Here is a 20,580-nt window from a genome sequence, read left to right as displayed (position 1 = left end):
TGTTAGGGCTGGAGAGATGGCCCAGCGGTTAAGAGCACTGGCTGCTCTTCCAGAGGACCCCTGTTCAATTCCCAGCACCCACATGGCAGCTCACAACTGTCTGTTACTCCTGTTCCAGGGGATCTGACACCCTCACAGAGACATACATGCAGTCAAAACACCAACGTATATAAAACAAAAATAAAGAAGTTCACTGTTAATTTGCTTAGTAACCCCACTCCTAGACATCAAGTAAAAATGTAGGTGTATGTTCATGAAAATTCTGTATACTATTTACATACCAGATTAATTTGTAATCATCAAGGTCTGAAACCATCCAAACATTCACCGACTGATGACATGCATGCATACTGTAGCGCATCCATGCAAAAGACTGCCCACCGCTTTGTATGCTAAACTAAAAAATTAACTAAAACAAAACAAAGAGGGCAGACAGTGTCGTTCCAATTATAGAATAAAGGTAAATAATGTATCAGTGGCTGGGGGGGGGATAGAGGAGAGAAGGGAAGAAAGGGATGATGGAGGAACAGAGGAAGTTTGGCTCTCCTGATCATGATGGCAACCACAGGGACACGGAGAGATGCAACAAACATATCGCTCGTAACAACAGGTGAAGCCTTAAGTTGCAGCGAGGTTACCTGCAGGGCCTGCTGGTCAGGCAGGGCCTGGCCTGGCCTGCGGTACATGCTCAGCATCTCCCGAAGCACCTTCACGTGGCTCCGGACTTCCTCCACTGCGCTGACTCGTTTGGAAACCTTCTCGGACTTTTCTTGTTCCTTTGAGGGGAACAGAGAGGACAGGGGAGAACTCGCCTGAGTAGGTCCTAAACACCAGACAAGGAAAGGCAGTGCATGCTGGGAGTTCAGGAAGTCATGAACACTTAAGTAAGTGGGGGGTGCTTGCCCAGAATCGCTGCATATGACAACACAGTCTGGGGACCTGGTGACTGCTCAACTGTAACATTCAGGCTCAGTCCTTCTGCAACAACACGCTCCTAAAACTAACTCCATGAACACCAAATGCTTTGTGCCATGGACAAGAGAAGCTGGGAAGCTGGACAAGGAGTGGCGAATCTAGTCACCATCCTGCTGGTCCCAATCAGGATGAGAACATCTCTTCTCCAAGCTAGCGGTTCCTCACACCCTTACACACATCCATACACACTCTCCATCAGCCGTGTCAAGTGCCAGGTCTACAGCGCCAACTGCCAAAGAAGTGCCTACCTCCTTGACTAAGTTCTTGATTAGCCGGTTTGCAGCCTGAAGATCCTCAGGGTGGTTGCTCTTGAGAAGTCTCGTCAGAAGCTGAGGATTGAACAAGGGCGGGTGAAGCTATAATTCTCCCCAGCAGAGAAGGAGCACAGCAGTAGAAGAATTAGCAGGACCAATGGCCCACGCGCTGTATGCATTACCCTACCAAACCATACAGTGACAATCGAACGTGGGTGCTGGGACTATGGAGAAAGACTGCTGGGTTTCTCCTGGTGGAAGATGGGAGGATTATAGCCCCTAGAGGATATCTGGGGATGTAATCACCATGGCGTGAAACCAGACATACATTCATTAATAAGTGACACACATACCTATTGTGGTGCATCTGTGCAACTACCCATTACTTTGTATGGTAAAACAAAAAAATTAATGAAAACAAAATTAAGGGGTAAGTCAGTGTTTTTCTACTTATAGAATGAAAGGGAAATAGTAAATTGCTGGCCTGTGGGAATAGGGGCAATGGAGGAAGAGAAAGAAGACATTTTCAAATGTCACTGAAGAGAGTATTACTTGCATATAGCTGGTAGATGCCAGGGATGTTGAGAAATCCCTTGGAGTACAAAACAGCTTCGCAGTGGAGAATTACCTAACTCAAAAGGCCAAGAGTAGGGCTAGGAGAGTACCTTAGTTACAGAGCACTTACCTGGCATACACAGTTCTGGGTTCCATGCCCAGCAACATAAGAAAAACTATAGATCAATAGATGTTAAGAATACTGACAATGATCTGGGCCACATACTCAAAGACAGGATGGACTTTCACCAAGAATTCTTCCTCACTTAATTCCACACTGAGCAAGATGCCTGGCACACAGAGCTCCTCAGCGTGAGCTGAAGAGTGTGGTGGTGTCTTAGGGACACACTGCTATGATGAAATGCCACACCTTGGGATAGGAAAAAAAAAAAGCACCCTGGGGAGGAGAGCATTTATTCAGTGTATGCTTCCACAGCATTGTTCACCAAAGGAAGTCAGTCAGGACAGGAACCCAAGCAAGGTAGGGAACTAGAGGCAGCTGATGCAGAGGCCGTGGAGGGGTGCTGCTTACTGGCTTGCTTCTCATGGCCTGCTCAGCCTCCTTTTCTCAGCCTCCTGAACCACCAGCCCAGGCTGGTGGTCACTCACAGTAAGGGCAGGCCCTCCCTCATCAACAATGAATTAAGAAAATGCCCTACAGGCTTGCCTACAGCCCGATCTTAGGGAGACGTTTTCTTAATTGAGGTTCCCACCTCTCAGATGATTTTAGTTTGTGTCAAACTGATATAAAACTATGGCACAAGTGGTTAATCTTTGCCAGCTTTACAGTATTCGAGGGCACCTAGGAGACACACCTTGGGTGAGCCTTGGAGGACACTGACAGAGAAGTTTAACTGAGGAAGTGAGGAGACCCACCCCAGTGTAGGCGGTGACAGGCCAAGGGCTACAGTCCCCGCTGAATAAAAAGGGAAGAAGGAGAATTCCAGATGTGAGCTGGCATTCATCTCTTTCTCTGCTTCCTGAGCACATGCACAATGTGACCAGGGGACTCCCACTCCTATGGCCACGCCTTCACCTCTAGAATGGACTGTACCCTCTCACTGTGAGCCAGATAAGGAACGAAACTAAACATTATGTGGCCAAAAGAGGATGGTTTCCATCTTTCTTGGTGGTCATGTTGCCATCTCTCCCTAGTTCCTCCCGCACTCTGCAACACAAGACACCAGGAGGGGAGGAGCCACAGAGAAATGCATTCTACCCCGCTCACTCCGCCAATACTGACCAGAACACCACTCAGCATCTGAGCCAAACAAAGGAGGCTGGGCAGAGCAGCACACTTGTAATCAGAGTATGAAGCAGAGGATCAGGAGTTCAAGGTAAGCCTCAGCTATCTATCAGAATGTGAGGACTACCTCTGCTGCTATAAGACCCTGTCTCGGGGAAAAAAAGGGAGAGGGCTGGGACTAATGGCACACATCAGCAATTGGGAGGTGAAGGAAGTAAGAAGATCAAGAGTTCAAAGAGAGTATAGACTACAAAGATCCTCATCCCCTCCACCCCCAAAAAGAGGTGCAGGTAAGGGAGCTAGAGAGATGTCCGAGTGGTTAAAAGCACATAACATAAAATAAAAATTAATCTTAAAAAACTCAGGCACACATAGTAGTGAGGTTTAGCGGCACACGTTTTTAATCCCAGCACTCAGGAGGCAGAGGCAGGCATATCTCTGTGAATTCAAGGCCAGCCTGGTCTACATAATAAGTTCTAGAACTGCCATAGTTATAGAGTGAGACCTTGTCTCAAAGAAAAAAACCCATGAAACAAAAACTACAAAGGGTATGGCTGAGACGGAACAGATGAACAGGGCTCACATGCATGGGGCCCTCATTACTAACCAGAAGGCATGGGATGACCAAGAGCAGTGAAGAACTGTCCTAGCAGGTAGGAGCACGAACTGATCCTGCTGAGAATCTGGGTTGCATTCTGAGCACCCACAGAGTAGCTCAAAACCACTTGTAATTCCAGTCCCAAGGTACTGGAAGCCCTCTTCCGACCTTTGTGGACACCAGGCGTCTATGTGGTGTGCACACGTGCATGAAGGCAAAACATTCATACACATAAAACAGCAAAATTTTAACAAAATTAATAATGACGATGATGTCACCATTCATGCAAGGGACCATCCATGCATGGGTCCTGGAGCCTCTCCAGTTCTTGGCTTAGCATGGAACAACCTGCCTCCCATCTAATGTGTGAGGGCTATCAATCTTGGAAGTTTCCAGGTAAAGAACAACGGGTTGTCTCGGGCTTATAGGAACTTAAAAGGATCCATATGGCAACATGCACCCCTTTCCTATCCAATACTCCCTCCGCAATGTATACTGAACCAGACGCCTTGGCCCCAGACTCGCCACCCCAACAGGAATCTTTATACAGATAAAGGATAGCACATACCACGGTATTTGTTATGTGCCCCACCCACAGGAACAGCCAGGCTTTCTGCTATCTCGGCATGGAAGCTGTTCCTCTAGTTCCACACACCCTCCCCAGTCCTTGTTCCAAGACCAGAGGACAGTCAGGCTCCATGTAGGCCACCAGGCCAGGGGAAGATCTTTACCTTTGACTTTTCTTCATCAGCATCAAAGATGGAGCTCTTTGGCCAGGGAGAAGGTGGGGGTAAGATTTTATCCATCGGCAATTTAGGATCTTGCTTTATGATTCCTAAAATATGCAATTCATGAATTAAGATATTGACACTGAAGAAATCCAGGCTAAAATCCACAAACCCCTGATTCCTAATAACGTGATACCCCATCAAGCAGCAAGACAGCCAGAACTGGGGGTCCCCGAGGATGGGCCCTGCCCATCATAGTTAGCTTTGGATCTACTACCCATTTTCCTGGTAATACTCTAATTTTTTAAAAACATTTATCACTGGAGGGGCATATGCACTCCATGGCACACATGTGGAGATCAGAGAACAACTTGTGGGAGCCAGTTCTCTTTCTACCACGTGGTTTCCAGGGACTGAACTCAGGTCATCAATCTTGGCGACAAATGCCCTTACCCACTGACCCATATCACCAGCCCTGACACTTTAATCTTGACGAAAACCAACCAAACCAAACTGCTACCGTTGCCCTCCTTAGCATGTGAAATGCTGTGTGAACACGAGGGAGATGGAGATAGAAAGGCTTTGCTGACGTCTGTTCAAAAAAGGTTATCTCCTCTGGGTAAACAAAGCTATTTTACATATCTGATTTCCTTTAATTCTTTCAATCTGTCACATTAATTTTGGTCAAAAGAATAGGATTTGAGTCATTTATGGCACTGGTGGAGATATGACATTTGAAACGGTCCGAAAGATTGTAAGATCAAGAAGACAAGCTATTGTTGTCTCCTTTAAAAGCTAATCCAAATGGAGGGCTGAGGAAGTGGTTCAGTGCTTAGGAGCACTGGCTGTTCCTCCAGGACAGTGGTTCAATTCCCAGCAATCACTGTAACTCCAGTTCCAGGGGATCCATGGCAGCAGGCATGTATGTGGTGTACATATATGTGCATGCAGGCAAAATACCCGTACACCTAAAATAAATAAATCTCAATCACCTGGATAGAAAACTGCTTCTCAAAAAAGGTGTAACTTCAAGAAACATGCTACACCTGAAGGCATGTTCAGACAATGGGGAGAACACAGTTCTCTTAATGCACCGTGTACCCCGTAAGTACCATACCCTCCATGAAGATCCTCACTGCAAGCTTGCCTGCTTCCCCGTGAGTTCTACCTTGGGTTGTCGGTTTTAGTTTCTGCATGTGTATGTTGGCATGTTTGTATGCTTGGATATGGAAGCATAAACTGAAGGTCAGTTCACCCATTACAGCTAGCCTAGCTAGTCTGCTTGCCCAGCAAATCCCGTCACTTTGTCCTGAGTGCTGGGTTTACAGGTAGTTACCATGCCTGTCCGACATCTGTGTGAGCTCTGCAGATCTGAACTCTGGTCCTCCGATATACGTAGCAAATATTTTAAACTCTGAGCTATCTTCACAGCCCTGAGTCCTAACTTTAAAAGCCTTTGTGAATTTCCTCTCAAAAGCCAAAGGAAGCCATTAGGTATCACAGTCAATCACTTTCCACTTTATTCACTGGGTTTTTTTTTTAATGATTTATTTCTTTTTATTTTACATGCATTGGCATTCTGCCTGCATGTAAGTTCGTATGAGACTGTTGGATCTCCTGGAACTGGAGTTACAGACAGTTGTGAGCCACCATGTGGGTGCTGGGAATTGAACCAGGGTTCTCTGGAAGAGCAGCCAATGCTCTATAACCACTGGGTCATATCTCCAACCTTTTTAAAAATGTGTAGTGCAGGCTGGCCTTGAACTTGTGATCCTCCTGTCTACCTGCTTCAGCAAATCCTTCGGTGTGTGCCATCACCACCTACCCATATTCTCCTAAAATAGGGTCTGTAACCGAACTTGAGCTATTCTGGAGGCCAGCAAGTCTGCTAGCTCTGTCCTCCACAGGACTGCATACATACCGAGCCCAGCATTTCACTGAGCATTGTGGGTTCACACTCATATCCTCATGCTTGTACACAAGTACTTTTATTCACTAAGCCACGGTTCAGACAGCATCCTAAGGCCTCCTCAGCCCTCTCCAGTGCTGTGCGGCATGCCTGCTGCTCCCTTGACTTAACACAGAATACATGGCTTTCCATCTTCTTTCTTTCTATGTCCCTCCTCCCTGCAGTTCCTGAGATTCATATCTTGGCCATAGCTCTGGTTTTGTTTTGTTTTCTCAAATGCCAATAAAACTGTCTTCAAGTTTCCTTTCGAGTTTATTTTATCTACAACACTAAGAACTTGAAAAAGGAAAACATCAACAGCCTTAAACAAAAGCAACTAAGGCACAGCTTACTGGTAGAGAGCTTGCCTGGCTTGTGCAAGTACTGCCTAAAATAAAATACTTGTACAGACAGAAACAAACAAACAAACAAACAAACAAACAGAAAACAGCGTGTACACAGGGTCTGATTAAGGCTTTCTATCACCTCGGGTTCAAGATCTGCCACAAAAATCAGGCTAGAACCTAACAGTCCTAAGGCCTGTACTGTATGGCATCATTCAGCTCCATGACTCCCCCGGGCCCAGAGATGACTACAAGAGCTCTGATGCGGCTCCCAAAAGGCTGAGTGGCCTGCAACAGGGGAAAACAGCGAGTGCTGAACTCAGTTCCTTCCTCCAGAGAGCCTGGCACGAAAGGAATCCAAGAACCAGACAGACCACACAAAGACAGACGGCAGAACTCCTGTGCTGACAATGACCCCACAACACTGGGCAACTTGCAATTTAACGACTCTTCTTGAAGCCACAAGTGGAGACCGCAGGCCAATAACCAGCCAACAACCATTTAATCTAAAATCTAAGGCAAGACATTGCGTAGGAGGAGCTAAGAGAGGCAAACCAGTAAACATAGCTCAGCTACCAGGCACTATCCCAGCCCTGGGAAGCTGGGGCAGTAGAATCACCAACTGAAGGCCAGCCTGAGCTATGTATGTACGGGTGTCTTTCTACATTTATTGTTTAAATTTATCTATTGGGTGGAGGGCACACAGTGGAGGTCAGAGACCAACTTGGGAGGCTTGGTTCTCTCTTTGACCATGTGTGCTCCAGAGACGGCAAGCACCTTCCCCTGCTGAGCCATCTTGCCAGCTCCAGCCTGAGCGATAAGGGGAGTCTTAGGTAGCACAGTGCTGGCTTCCTATGCCTGAAGCCTGGATTCAATCCCCAGTTACTGCATTAAAAAAAAAAAAAAAAAAAAAAGCAAAACAAAACAAAACAGGCATGGTGGCAGCGTGTGACAGGTGGAGGCAGGAAGGATGAGGAGTAAGACCTGCAGCTACATAGCGAGCTGGAGACCAGCCTGGGCTACATGAGACACAATGAAGACAGGTGACATGAACGCTGCATTCAAACCTTGCTTCTTCAGCATCTGATAAGCATCTCGGATCTTGATGTCTTCTGGAAACCAGACTGTCCAGCTAAAGAGGATTTCAATGACTCTTCCTTTAACCTTCTCTGTGGCCCAGGCCCCTAGGTACTAAAGTGAACAGGAGAATTAGAGAGCTGGCAGGGACTCCGGCTAGCTGGCCAGCACACCCAACCCCCAAAAGAAGCTACCGAAGTTCAGAAGTGAGCTGTCCCAGGTGGACTGGGAATGAGACACACTCAGAGGACAAATTCCCTGGCACCAGACCCCAGAGCATCTTCCAGATTCAAGATGATCGAATCGCCACAGCTAACACCCAAGCTCATCATGTAGGCAAGCACAGTAGCTCCTTCCTATAGACCACCCTTCCTAATGCTGTCTGCCACCCTTTAATCCAGTTCCTCATGTTGTGGTGACCTCCAACCTCCAAAATTATTTTCGTTGCTATTTCAAAACTGTGATTTTGCTACTATTATGAACCGTAATGCAAATATCTAATATGGAAATATTCTTAGGTGACTCCTATGAAAGGGTAGTTCAATGGCCAAAGGAACTGCAACCCACAGGTTGAGAGCTGCTGCTGGAGTCCCAATAGCTAGGAGACCGAGGCAGGAGGACTGCCACAAGTCTGAAGGCAGCCTGAGCTACACAGTGAGATCCTGCCTTAAAAAACAAAAAACAAAAACAAATCTTAAAACCAAAATCTCAAAAACAAAGTGCTAAAAGGATATATGAGCCTTTTTCCCCCACACCAAGCTCTGACTATGGATCACTCCCATTTATATCATACAGTGTTTTCCTGTGTTCTGGAGAGAGGGGGAATTTCTAAAGAATTATGGGCCCTGGAGGGAAGGAGTCCTGAAAACCCCGAACTGGCTATCTACAGTGTTTAGTACCCTGAAGACACTCAAGCTCGTGATGGGCTCTTAAAACAGGTAGTGCAGGTAGGACTAAGCCCTTCATATAAAGGATGTGGGGAATGTTTATGTCAGACAGAGGCTGGGCATGGTGGCATATGCCGTTAATCAGAGCGCTATGAGTTTGAGGCCCGCCTGGTCAAGGACAGCCAGGACCATACAGAGAGAACCTATCTCAAAACAGAGCAGAACAGAAGAAAACAGAACAACCAGATAGGGTCAGAACTCAGCTAAGCTGTAGGATGCTTACACACTAGGTGCCAGAAAGGACTCATATGCCAGTGCCATGTGAGTGACACAGCTTAAGAGAAATAAAGGTGCAAGGCAAGAGGCGGCGTGAAACTTAACAGTCACACGTCACTCCGTGATCTCTACCAGGAACCCTGGGCCTCACGGGTCTCTCACCTCCTGTAGGCCACATGGCCTACAATTCGATGATGACATTTTTAAGGAAAAATAAAAATGCTCACACCTGACTGCCCTTCCAGACGCTAACAAGGAGATAGCTTTTGGACGAAGGGCCTCTGCTCCCAATAGGTAGGCAGGTTCTGTCCAGGAATGTGCCTGCCTCTCATCTGTGGGGTGACGAGGTTTGAAGGTGGGGCACAGGGGTAACAGGCCAAGAGTAGGTACTCACCTTTGGGGACAACACTTTGATCAGCTCGTTCAGGAAGCGGAACTTGGCCACCTCATTGTGGAACTTCTCCCCGCAATGATTCATGCATATCTCCAGCACCTGCAGACAAGGTCCCCATGAGTGAGAGCCAGCACTACAGGCTTGCCTTAAAGCATTACAGCTGCTGACATGCAGAACCATAGCTAGCTTTCTCTCAAGTCCTTTCTCAAGACCCCTGGCCTTTAGGAGAAAGGAAACATTAAAAAAAACAAAAACAAAAAGCACCTTGCTGGGCTGAGGCTGTAGCTCAGCTGCTGGTCTTTGCTAGCATGCTTGAAGCCCTACGTTCCAGCCCCAGCAGCATATTCACTGGGTGTGAACACCTACAATCCCAGTACTTGGTAAGTAGGCAGCAGAATAAGATATTGAAATTCATCCTTAAGGTGCTGAGTTCAAAGCTAGCCTGGGCTACATGAGCTCTGTATCAAAAGACAAACAATGATGGGGCTTGAGAGCTGGCACAGCAGTTAACACTAGCTGCCCTTCCAGAGGACCATTCTCAGCACCCACACTGGAGATCTGACACCCTCTTTCTCTCTCTCTCTCTCTCTCTCTCTCTCTCTCTCTTTTTCTTCTTTTGGAGACAGGGACTCTCTATTATGTAGCCCTAACTGTCCTGAAACTTGAGATATATAAACCAGGCTTATCTCAAAGTCAAAGACCTGCCTGTCGCACAAAAGCTGAGATGAAAGGCATAAGCCACCAAGCCCGTAATGAAAAATCATGATTTTTCAACATATCAAATGAGTCTCTGTTTCTGAGACACAGCCTCATTTCAAAGCCCTGGCTGACCTAGCTCCCTATCTGGCTCAGACTAGTCTCAAACTTATAGCAATCCCTTTGCCTCTGCCTCTAGAATCCTGGAGTTACAGGCCTGAACCACCACAATTTTTCTCAAGCTGATCTCTAACTGGCCTGCCTTAACCCCTCAAGTGCTAGAATTACACAGCCAACCTCTAACTCTCATTTAAAGATAGTTAATTGGCCTCATTTTCAAGTCTAGAAATAGGAAATACTTCATTTAAAAAAAAAAAGAGGAGGGGGGCAGGGCTGGAGAGATGACTCAGTGGTTAACAAGACCTGCTCCTCTTGCTCAAGACCCAGGTTCAATTCTCAGCACCCACATGGTGGTTCACAACTTCAGGTTCGGGGGAACCTGCGTCTTCCTGGGCCTCTACGGGCTCCAGGCATGTATACAGTGCACACGCTTGCATGCAGGCAAAACACCGATACACATGAAAGTAAACCTTTTTTTTTTTTTAAGTGTGTCCACCAGTATCTACATATTCAAAGGATTCATGTTAAAATCCGAGCTTTTGGTTTCTTTTGGGAACGCAAATGTTCCGATACCACTGGCCCAAACTTAGGCTCAGCAAGGCTTGCGCAGCAGCTGCCCTGGGCTGACAGTGTACAATTGCTCCACAGCCCACCTGTCATTTGTGTTCACTCCGTTGATTGCCAGCCCTGATCCAAGTTGGGGAGGCAAATGGAAGCGAGGTTCTCCTTTCTTTCTCCTAAAGCGGGTTCAGCACTGTCTCTGTAAGTATCTGGGAAAACCCCAGCCTGCTGTCAATGCCTGGAAAGGAGAACCTGTCCGGTGACCTCAGTGTTCTCTCTAGAGTTGAGACAGGAATGTGTGGGCTGAGCAGCCAGTCAAACTCACCGTCAGGGCATAAAGGGCTTCCTTCTCTTGTGGGGACTGGATCTTGTGGGCCAGTAGCCAGGGCGCATGTGTCGGGCTGAAGAAAAATCAAAACAGACCTGGACTCTAGGTGGGGTGAACAACCTCAGCAATCTAGTAGCACACACTCATGTCAAGCTGGGCACCCCCTTTCCGAAAGGCGCCCCAAAGCTGAGGAGAGGCAAAACCTGGCAGAGGCTGGGCACAAACCCGTGAGACAGTGAGGCCTCACACACTAGCTGCGCCTGTGGTTCCTGGAGCCAGCTTCTGCCAAGGCCACGGCATACCCATCTTGGCCACTCCCAGAACCCCAGCCAGGCAGAGCTCAGAGCAGCCTAGACCCCACCCATCCCACCACAACTACTCAGAGCACACTAGAGCAGGAAGAGTGACAGCGTGACAAACAGCTATGTAGTATCATGTGGGTCAACATCTGGGTGAATGACTATTATTTCCTTTGCAGGGAGGGGCTTTGGAAATAAATTCAACAACAACAAATTTTTTTTTTGTTGTTTTTGTTTTTTTTGAGACAGGGTTTCTCTGTGTGGCTAGCCCTGGCTGTCCTGGACTTACTTTGTAGACCAGGCTGTCCTCAAACTCACAGAGATGCACCGGCCTTTTGACTGATCGGATTAAAGGCGTGCATCACCACCCCCGGCCTCAACAAAATCTTGTTCTAGGATGCACAATGATTCAGTGGTAGAGGGTGTGCTTAGCATGCATAAGGCCCTGAGTCCAATGCCCACCACTGCAAGATAGATAGATAGATAGATAGATAGATAGATAGATAGATAGATAGATAGATAAAGCCTTGCCCTTCTTTCCCTACGTAAAATGGTGTATTTAAATCATAACAAATAGGGGACTAGGAAACGGCTCAGCAGTTAAAAGAACTTGGTGCACATGTAAGAAGACCTGGATTCAGTCCCCAGAACCCAAATGGCAGCTCACAAATATCCCCAAAACTCCAATTCAGGGATCTGACGTCTTCTAGGCTTTGTGGACACCAGGCACACAAGCAATGCATTTAATACATGCAGACAAAATGCACATGACTTTAAATAAATCTTTCTTAAAAAATGTAATCACAACTAATACATCAGTGTGTTTCTCACTGTTGGGAAACCTAGTTCCATCTGTGTTTTATACATAACACAATTTTTTTTTCAATGAAAAAAAAAATCTTAGTTAAAAAAAAAAATAGCCAATCATGGTATGGCACACTTTTAATCCCAACATTCAGGAGGCAGAGGCAGGAGGATCTCTCTGAGTTCAAGGCCAGTATGGTTGACATTTAGAGCTCTAGGGCAGGCAGGATTACACAGAAAGACCCTGTCTCAAAAAAACAAAAACCAAACAAGCAAAAAAGCAATAGCTACAAAACAAGTTGGTTTAAAATAATAATAATAATAATAAAAACACCATACCAATTTGCTTAGATTGTGGAGGGGAAAAAAAAAAAGAATCAAAGGATTTCCAGCTGCAGTCCTTAGAAAACAAAGGCCTGAGTTCTGCCTGTTCTCTTAAAGTCAAGTGTGTCTCTAAAGGAGCTTACCCACTTGGGTCGGTGTTGACCTGCTCACAGAAATTCTGGATAGCTGACCAATCCTGCTCCACCATGCTTGGGTCTGTGGCTTTGTCTGTCAAGAAATCAACAATAACGTTAATGAAAGCAGAACAAGAGAAATGAGTGTTTCCTTCGTGGGCTGGGACATCACAGCTCTAGAGGTCACTTCAGTGGGCATGCAACTGAAGGGGGCAGGGACGATGCCCTCGTGGTTCACCACAGTCCGGCGCCACATACACGTGGCAGAAATGTTACACCCTTATCCAAGATATGCTGGATGCACACATGAGAAAATCAATTAGCAAGTGTATGGCCGTTTCTAGGGCTAAAGTTGGTCTGTGTGTGCCCTTTTCATGCCAAAGTCTGGAGCCCCAGTCCTGGCTTTGCAAAGCAGTTGGCTGGATGAGCATCTGGGAGCCATCACTTTCTTAGCTCCGTAACAGAGACAAGAACCCGCCACGGGAAGACTGGTTTGGTTCTAGCATTTCCTACAACATTCTTGACTCTGGATTGTCCACCCTGTCCTGCTCAGGGGTAAAATCTGATGTTATTATTTCTCTCACCTAGAGATCTTTTTCCTCCTGTCAGAGGCCTACACACTCATAGAGACTTCTCAGGAGGGCAATGAGATGGGTAAAGGCACTTGCCACCAAGCTCAATGACTTAAGGTGATCCCAAGGGGTGAAAGAACTGACTCCAAAAAGTAGTCCTCTGACTCTCACTGTGCACGGTAGTGCGAAGCAACACACACACATTAAAACATAATTTAAAAACTTTTTTTAAAGTCTTACCAAAATTCCTACTACAGAAAAAAAAAAAAAAAAAAAAAACCTCCCCTCTCCATCCCACTCCAGCACCAAGTGTCCGCCCTTCTGCCTACCCAGGGTTCCACCCTCAACCAGCAGCCAGCTAACTAACTGCCTCCTACTGCAGTCACGTTCATGTCACATCGAGGTCACGTGAGACTCAGAGGGCACAGCTATGGACTTCATCCTGAACACAAAGAGATTGTAACTTGACTTCCCCATGCCGAGCCCGCCAAGAGTAAGGCCCGACCTCCCGAAATGAAGACATTTACGGACAAGAAGTTGTCATTAAAGCCAAACGGTGACAGATAGGTACAAGGACTACACAGGGCTTTGGTCCCTTCATGAATTTTGTGATTGATGAGTGTGTGGAGACGGTGACCAGTGGGCAACAGAACACCATCATCGGAACGGTGGTGATAGGAGGAGACAGCATCACCAAGTTAGAAGCCTTGGAAGGGTATAAACGAGGTCTGTTAAGTAGGAGTGTCCTCACTCCCCCTTAAAGGGCCTGCTTGATTGTGATGTAGAATTGGGTCATGTACATTTTTGTATGAAACTTTTTGCTAAATAAACTTTTGTGACCCTCAAAAGAGAGAGGGAGGGAGAGAAAGAGAGAGAGATTGTAACTTCTCTCAGTTCCCTCACCCCAACATCCAAACTCACGGGGCCCTCATCTTGCAGACACCTATCTGCCGATCAGATCACAATTCAAACGCTGCCATTTCCTAAAGACTATCTGGAGAGCTGGGGTGGAGCTCAGGTGTACGGCACTTGCCTGGGATATCTGGAGTCCGGGGTTCCAACCCCAGTACCACAAAAGTAAAATCAAAGGAAAAAAAAAAAAAAAAGATTTCCTTGATCTTTGTATCTCCCACCACACAAAACAAATATTGCCTTACTCCTCGGAACTTTCTTTTTTGACAGAGCCTCGCTATTTTGCCTAGGCTGGTTCCCAACTCCCAGGCCTCAACTTCTCAACAGCAGGTGCAGACTGGCATTTTAATGCCATTCCTCTCCAACCATCACTTTATGGTGAGGATCTCTAAATTTACCCTAAAAAAAAAAAAAAAAAAATCACAGCCATCAATCAATGTCCTGAAACTCTCTGACTCCATTTCAATTACAAAATAAGGAATATACTACGTTCCTCCTGGAACTGTCATGTGATTTATGGAGTGTGCCTAAAGTGGCTAGCGCAGACTAAGTAATCGATAATTTTTTTAATTCTAAATAATCTCTGCCCTTTTCCCATAAAAATCATAAACATGGCTTATTGTACCAATAAGCAATCAAAACTCCCTGAACACCGATGCCAGACTAGTCTACAGTTCTTAGCACAGGTGCAAAACACAAATGCTCCCTGTCTAACCACAAGTCATGCCTTCCCATTAAGATTACCCCAATAGCCAGGCGTGGTGGCCCATGCCTTTAATCCCAGCACTCAGGGAGGCAGAGGCAAGTGGATCTCTTTGAGTTCAAGGCCAGACTGGTCTACAAAGTTAGTTCCAGGACAGCCAAGTCTACACGGAGAAACCCTGCCTCAAAAAAACACCTCAATGAACTTTACACTCCCAATTTTGTAAGTTGATGGGGCGGCTCCGCTGGTAAAGGCTCCAGCCACCAAGCCTGACAACCTGAGTCTGATCCCTGGGGCTCAAATCGTGGAGGGAGAACCTACTCCAGCATACACTCAGACATACACAAAGTAATGGGAAATATAACAGGTGCTGGAGAGAGAGCTCCGTGTTGAGGAGTATGTACTGCTCTTGCAAAGACCTGAGTTCAGTTCCCAGCCCCGTACTGGGCAGCTCACAACTTCAGGGAATCTAAGGCCATTTTCTGGCTTCCTGGTGTACCTACAGTGCCACACTCACATAGAGGCATAGTTTAAAAATGAACAAAATAAAATGTAATAACATTTTAAACTGTATGTCTTGAGGTTCAAGAGATGGCTCAGTGGTTAGGGGCATGTGGTAAACTCAAGGGACCCTGAGTTCAGTTCCCAGTGCCCATTTGGCCATTCACAACTACCTCTAACTCTAGCTCCAGGGGTCTTGGCCCCCTCTTCTGGCCTTCTCAAGCACCAGCACTAACTTGTACAAACGCACACAAAACTAAGAAGAAAATAAATCTTAAAAAAAAAAAAAAACAGACCAAGTTGTGTAGTTATTCTAAGTCCAGACCATTCGCAGCTATTCAAATAAATTATTTAATACAGTGATTCTCAGACTCAGAGCCTGAATCACCTAAAGGTGATTCACCATTTAAGTTTCAGCTTCAGAACACAACAAGGTCAAGGTTGACACCTCAAAGGAATTTAGACCTAAAAGCAAAAAAAGGGTCCAGCTGAACCCAGTGTGCAGAATCCAGCCTTCTCCTCCCTCCCCTTCTGTGGGGTACCTGGGGAAGAAGGACACAGCATGGACAGGGTCCACTGTGGCAAAGGCAGTTAGAAAGCTCCCAAACCCTTAACAAGGGAAGCAGCACAAGACTCCACAAGGCATAGGAGGTTTCTTCTTTATCTGCTAGATGCTGGGTAAGGATTCACTCACGGCCCCAAAGTAATGCCTGTCGCTTTTATGTTTTCCTTATCTAGCTGCTATTTGAGCAGGCCACCATGCCAAAGTCCTCTGAAGGACTCACACTGATGTTATCATCTCACCTTTTACGGCTGAAGAAACTGTTCCAGGCACAGGGCAAGAAAACTATACAAACAAAAGTCAGGTCCCAGGTCTGCCTGGATCCAAGTCCTTGTGGGAAGGTTTGGATCCTTGAAGACGGCAGGGCAGGGAGAAGTCCCCCAAAGCAGGAATGAGGTGATTCTCACCTTTATCTGCTCAGGTACCCGAACATCCTGCACCGATAACCACCTAAGGAATGAACCATTTTCTGCTGTGTGGCGCTGGGCTAGCTGGCTGGCCCCTGACTGCACCACAGGTGGCTATCTCAGTTCTGAAATACCCTGGCCTCTGGACACCTAATCCCTGACTGCCTATTTCAGAGGTCTCAAGCAGCCATGGAGAAAATGACCCTCCAGAGGACCCGGCAACTGGGTCTGACAGGCGATAACAGCTGCTGGAATCTGTCTGACACAAATCTGAATCAAAGGGGAGCTGGAAGGGAGACAGAAGAGAACAGCCAGCAAGACCCTCAAAAGACCCTTTCTTTGTTTTGTGATTGTCACATTCCTTGGGGCAGTGAGAATGGACGTCCAGACTCCTTACCAAGGCTGACTTTGGAAGGGAGAAGGGAAATCCAAGAAATAAACCCTTGGTCACATATTTGCTTCCTAAGATTTGCTGCAAGCCTGTTCCTGTTCTGCTTTGGGTTAAAGGTATTAAGAAAGGAGCAGAGATTCCAGCTGTGGGTGAAATGGCTCCCAGAGTGACCAGCTGAGAAGCCAAATGATCTCAGCCAGCAGCCAACCAACCACCAGGGCCACGACTATCACTAGACTCAGAGAGAGTAGAGTGCCTGGAGGTTGGAGAGACTGTCACCTCAAGAGGCCCAATTCAACCCTCCAGAGGCGCTCCCTGCACAAGGAGTCTTTCCCCAGGGCAAGAACTGAAGGCCCTACAGCCCGTCAATTATCCAATTCAGCTGACAGGGAAGCCTGCCAGGACCAGCAGGAATGCTGTAAACTGGACTACAGGCTAGGAGAACAACTCAGCTCTGGATTTCGAAACGTAAGCAGACTGCAATTGAGAGCCCCAAGGGTGGAATGCAAGTGGAGCGGGAAGGAAGACAGGCTACCACCTGAGAGCCATCCAGGCAGAAGCAAGAACAAGAGGATCCACTTCATTTTTACTAGAACAGAGTTGGAATCCAGGGTCGGAGACCAGGGTGAACAACAGCCCTGAGAAACAGCACAATACTGGCTGTATTTGAGGCCCCTCCCCCAACAGAGAGCCAGGTAACTACACTTACACTAGCTTTCAAAGTTTTTCACAAGCAAGGCTGGGGGAATGTTACATGCACACACAGGATAAATGCACTAGCTGAATCTGCAGTTCACGGGAGGACTGCCAGGAGTTCAAGACCACCTTGAGTTAAATTACCCAGGCTACATAGCAAGACCATGTAAAAACCAAATAACCCCTGGGCAGGGGAAATGGTTGGGTGTTTAAAGGCCCTGGCCACCAGTCCTGTTCACCTGGGTTCCATCCTCAAGACATGGTGAAAGGAGGAAATGATACAGGACCTGTGTGTATTCATAATAAATAAACATAAGTTTTTTTTGTTTTTTTGTTTTTTTTTTTTTGCTTGCTTGTTTTTGAGACAGGGTTTCTCTGTGTAGGTCTGGCTGTCCTGGAACTCACTCTACAGACCAGGCTGGCCTCAAACTCAGAGATCCACCTGCCTCTGCCTCCAGAGTGCTGAGATTAAAGGCATGCACCACCACAGTCTGGCTTTTGTTGGGCACAGCAGCTGTCCTTTGTTTCTTTTAAGCATAGTTTCAGTAACAGCTTCCTCATGCTCCTCTGGGAAACTATCCTTTCTCAAACCTAAGTCCAAAATTCAGCTGGGTCCCATCGATGCCCTCTTCCATCCAACTGGTGTGATAATCTTCCTATTTCATCCTCTTGGTCATACAGATTCCACGATAGACACCCAAACCAACGGTCCGACAGACAGAACAGTAACTTTTGAAAATCATGACGAAATGAATCATTCCTGAGATGAGTATAGCAGAGAGCAGAGGCCTGAGCAAATATAAGAAAAAAAAAAAAACAAAATCCAAATGGCAGTACAGAGCTTTAGAGTTGTGTCCACACCTACTCTAAGCCTACTCTTGCCATAATTCAGTTTATTGGACACCTACTATACACTATAATCCCTTTAATCCCCAATTCAGAAGGCAGAAACAGAGAGATCTCTGAGTTTAAGTCAGATCGAGTTCCAGAATAGCCAAGGCTACACAGAGAAACCCTGTCTAAAAAACAAAAGACAAACAAACAAAAACTTTTATAAAAAAATGTATTAACATTTTTGATCCTGCCAACAGCTCTGAGAAGGCAGCAGTAACATCTAGCAATGGCTTTCTTTCCATCCTGTCTACACCCATGCTAATCCTGCTCCTCAACTACATACCTGCCCTGAGCATGCCATGAACTCCTCCAACTCTTGTCCCTACATTAAACCAACACACACACACACACACACACACACACACGCCTATGCAGAAACTTGTGGAAGCTAGAGGCTAAGGTTGAGAAATCTTTTTAATTGCTTCTTTTCTTTTCCGAGACAGGGTTTCTCTGCATAGCGTTGGCTATCCTGGACTCACTCTGAGACTAGGCTAGCCTGAACTCACAAAGTTCCACCTGCTTCTGCCTCCCAGAGTGCTGGATTACAGACATACACCACCTCGCCCCGCTTCTCAACTGCTATTCTTCCTTTATTTATTGGTTTGTTTTTTGAGGCAGAGTTTCTCTATGTAGCCCTGGCTGTCCTGGATCTCCCTTTGTGGACCAGGCTGGCCTTGAACTCACAGAGATCCACCTGCCCCTGCTGGGATTAAAGGCATTTACTTTTTGAGGAATGGTCTCTCTTTGAACCTGGAGCTCCTGGTTTGCCTAGACTGGCTAGCCAGCAAGCCCCTGAGATCTGCCTGTCTCTGCCCTCTGCTTCGGGATCATGGGTGTGTGTCATCATGCCTGCCATTTCATGTGGTTGCTGGGGATCTAAATTCAGGAAGTCACACCAGTGCAATAAGCACTAGCCACGTCCCCAGCCCCTGCTGTACACACTCCTGATGAGCAGGCTACACTCCTACATCCACAATGAGAGGGGGACATGGGTGAACACAGAGAGGCTTCTCTCCCAACCCTCCTCCATCCTGAGGAATCACATCTGGAGACACCTTGGGGTGTCAGGACTGGCAAGGTCAGGTGTGTAATTGTCATCTAGTGGGTGGAGGCCAAGATAAACCGAAATGCCTAGTGATGCCTAAGACAGCCTACCATAGAACAGAATTCAGGCCTAAGATGTCAGCTACAGACGTGGTAACCCGGGTCTCCCTGTGCTGCCAGCCGTGCACCTGAGCTTCCCGTGCTGATTTTCTTCCAGCGCTCCTGAACTTCCCCATTTGCTGTGACAAGGGCCTACTAGTTTGCATGTGCAACCACCTTTATCTCCTTCCCCAGTCACTCACCAAGACAAGCTGCTCTTCCTCCCTGCAGGCCACACCCTGACACAAGACTCCCATTCAGGCTCCCAGGGGCTCCAACACCTTACTTAAGGCCCATCTGCAATGAGCAGACACAGACCTAGAATCCAAGAAGGGTGCTCCCCACAGGAACCACATAGAGGATCGTGTGCCCTCTCCATTATTCCCAAATTCCCACTGGGTGGCCCCTCTTCCTTCCTTCACAGCCAAGCACCATATAAGGACCGTTTGCACACCATCCGTAGTCCTTCCAGACATTTCTTTAGAAGTAGTTGACAACTTGGAAAAATTTAAGGATTGTTACATACAAAGAAAGGTTGGTTCCAGGGCGGGGATGACAAACAGCTTTAATTCCAGCACTAGGGAGGCAGAGGCAGGTGGTCTAGAGTGAATTTCAAGGAAGACAGAGCTACACAGAGAAACACTTTCAAAAACAACAACAACAACAAAAAAAGGTAGTTTCTACCTTTCACTGAAAACTCAGAGGATCTAGAAGCTTCACGATACACTGCTCCGGCTAGGCAGGAGCTGGAGAGCTGAGTCCTTGAACAGCCTAGGTCGAAGACAGGCTTTCCTAAATATCCACTAGCAGCTGCTGGCTCTTACCTTCCCAGCACACACTTCCTCCTCCAATTCCCATCTAAGCCTGCTGTTCTCCACCGCTTCACAAACCTTCTGTTTCCACCATTTTACTCCAAGCTCTCTCAATAAAAGATTCCAAGTTCCCCTCCCTCCAGGCTCCATTTTGAAGGAACAAACTATGGGCCACACCTCTCTCTTGGTGGCTCTCCTCAGAACAGCCTTCCTGGTCTGAACCTTCAGGCTACTGAACTGCTCCTACCTGCCTGGGAAATCCGGAGGTCCCCCCTCTCCCCTCTCGTTCCAGCTCCAAAGCTCTGTTCTCCACTCCCACAGCAGCCTGGCTCCCAAGCCACCCCTCCAGCTCTTACGGTCCCTGGAGCCCATTGAATGCCCACAGAGCTTCTTCCTCAAGGTCTTGTGAGAACTTCAAACTTCACAATACAGTTGCTCC

At 46.9% G+C, this 20,580-nt stretch overlaps 1 protein-coding gene across 1 annotated transcript in view; it reads right to left on the bottom strand.

Moving 5' to 3' along the window:
* Gga2 (golgi associated, gamma adaptin ear containing, ARF binding protein 2) overlaps positions 1–20,580 on the bottom strand; it is a 35,660-nt gene that overhangs the window by 13,237 nt on the left and 1,843 nt on the right. Inside the window, exons 2-8 of the mRNA XM_055627597.1 lie at positions 12,558–12,642; positions 10,985–11,060; positions 9,283–9,381; positions 7,716–7,839; positions 4,360–4,463; positions 1,224–1,304; positions 639–776 (exon numbers count right to left, since the gene is read on the bottom strand). Of these exons, the coding sequence (XP_055483572.1) occupies positions 639–776; positions 1,224–1,304; positions 4,360–4,463; positions 7,716–7,839; positions 9,283–9,381; positions 10,985–11,060; positions 12,558–12,642 (707 nt within the window). The remainder of the gene's footprint in view (positions 1–638; positions 777–1,223; positions 1,305–4,359; positions 4,464–7,715; positions 7,840–9,282; positions 9,382–10,984; positions 11,061–12,557; positions 12,643–20,580) is intronic.

This window comes from Psammomys obesus, unplaced genomic scaffold (assembly GCF_907164565.1).
Source record: "Psammomys obesus unplaced genomic scaffold, mPsaObe1.curated_primary_1811, whole genome shotgun sequence".
Classification (NCBI taxonomy): Eukaryota; Metazoa; Chordata; class Mammalia; order Rodentia; family Muridae; genus Psammomys; species Psammomys obesus.
This window is presented reverse-complemented; position numbering and strand designations above follow the sequence as displayed.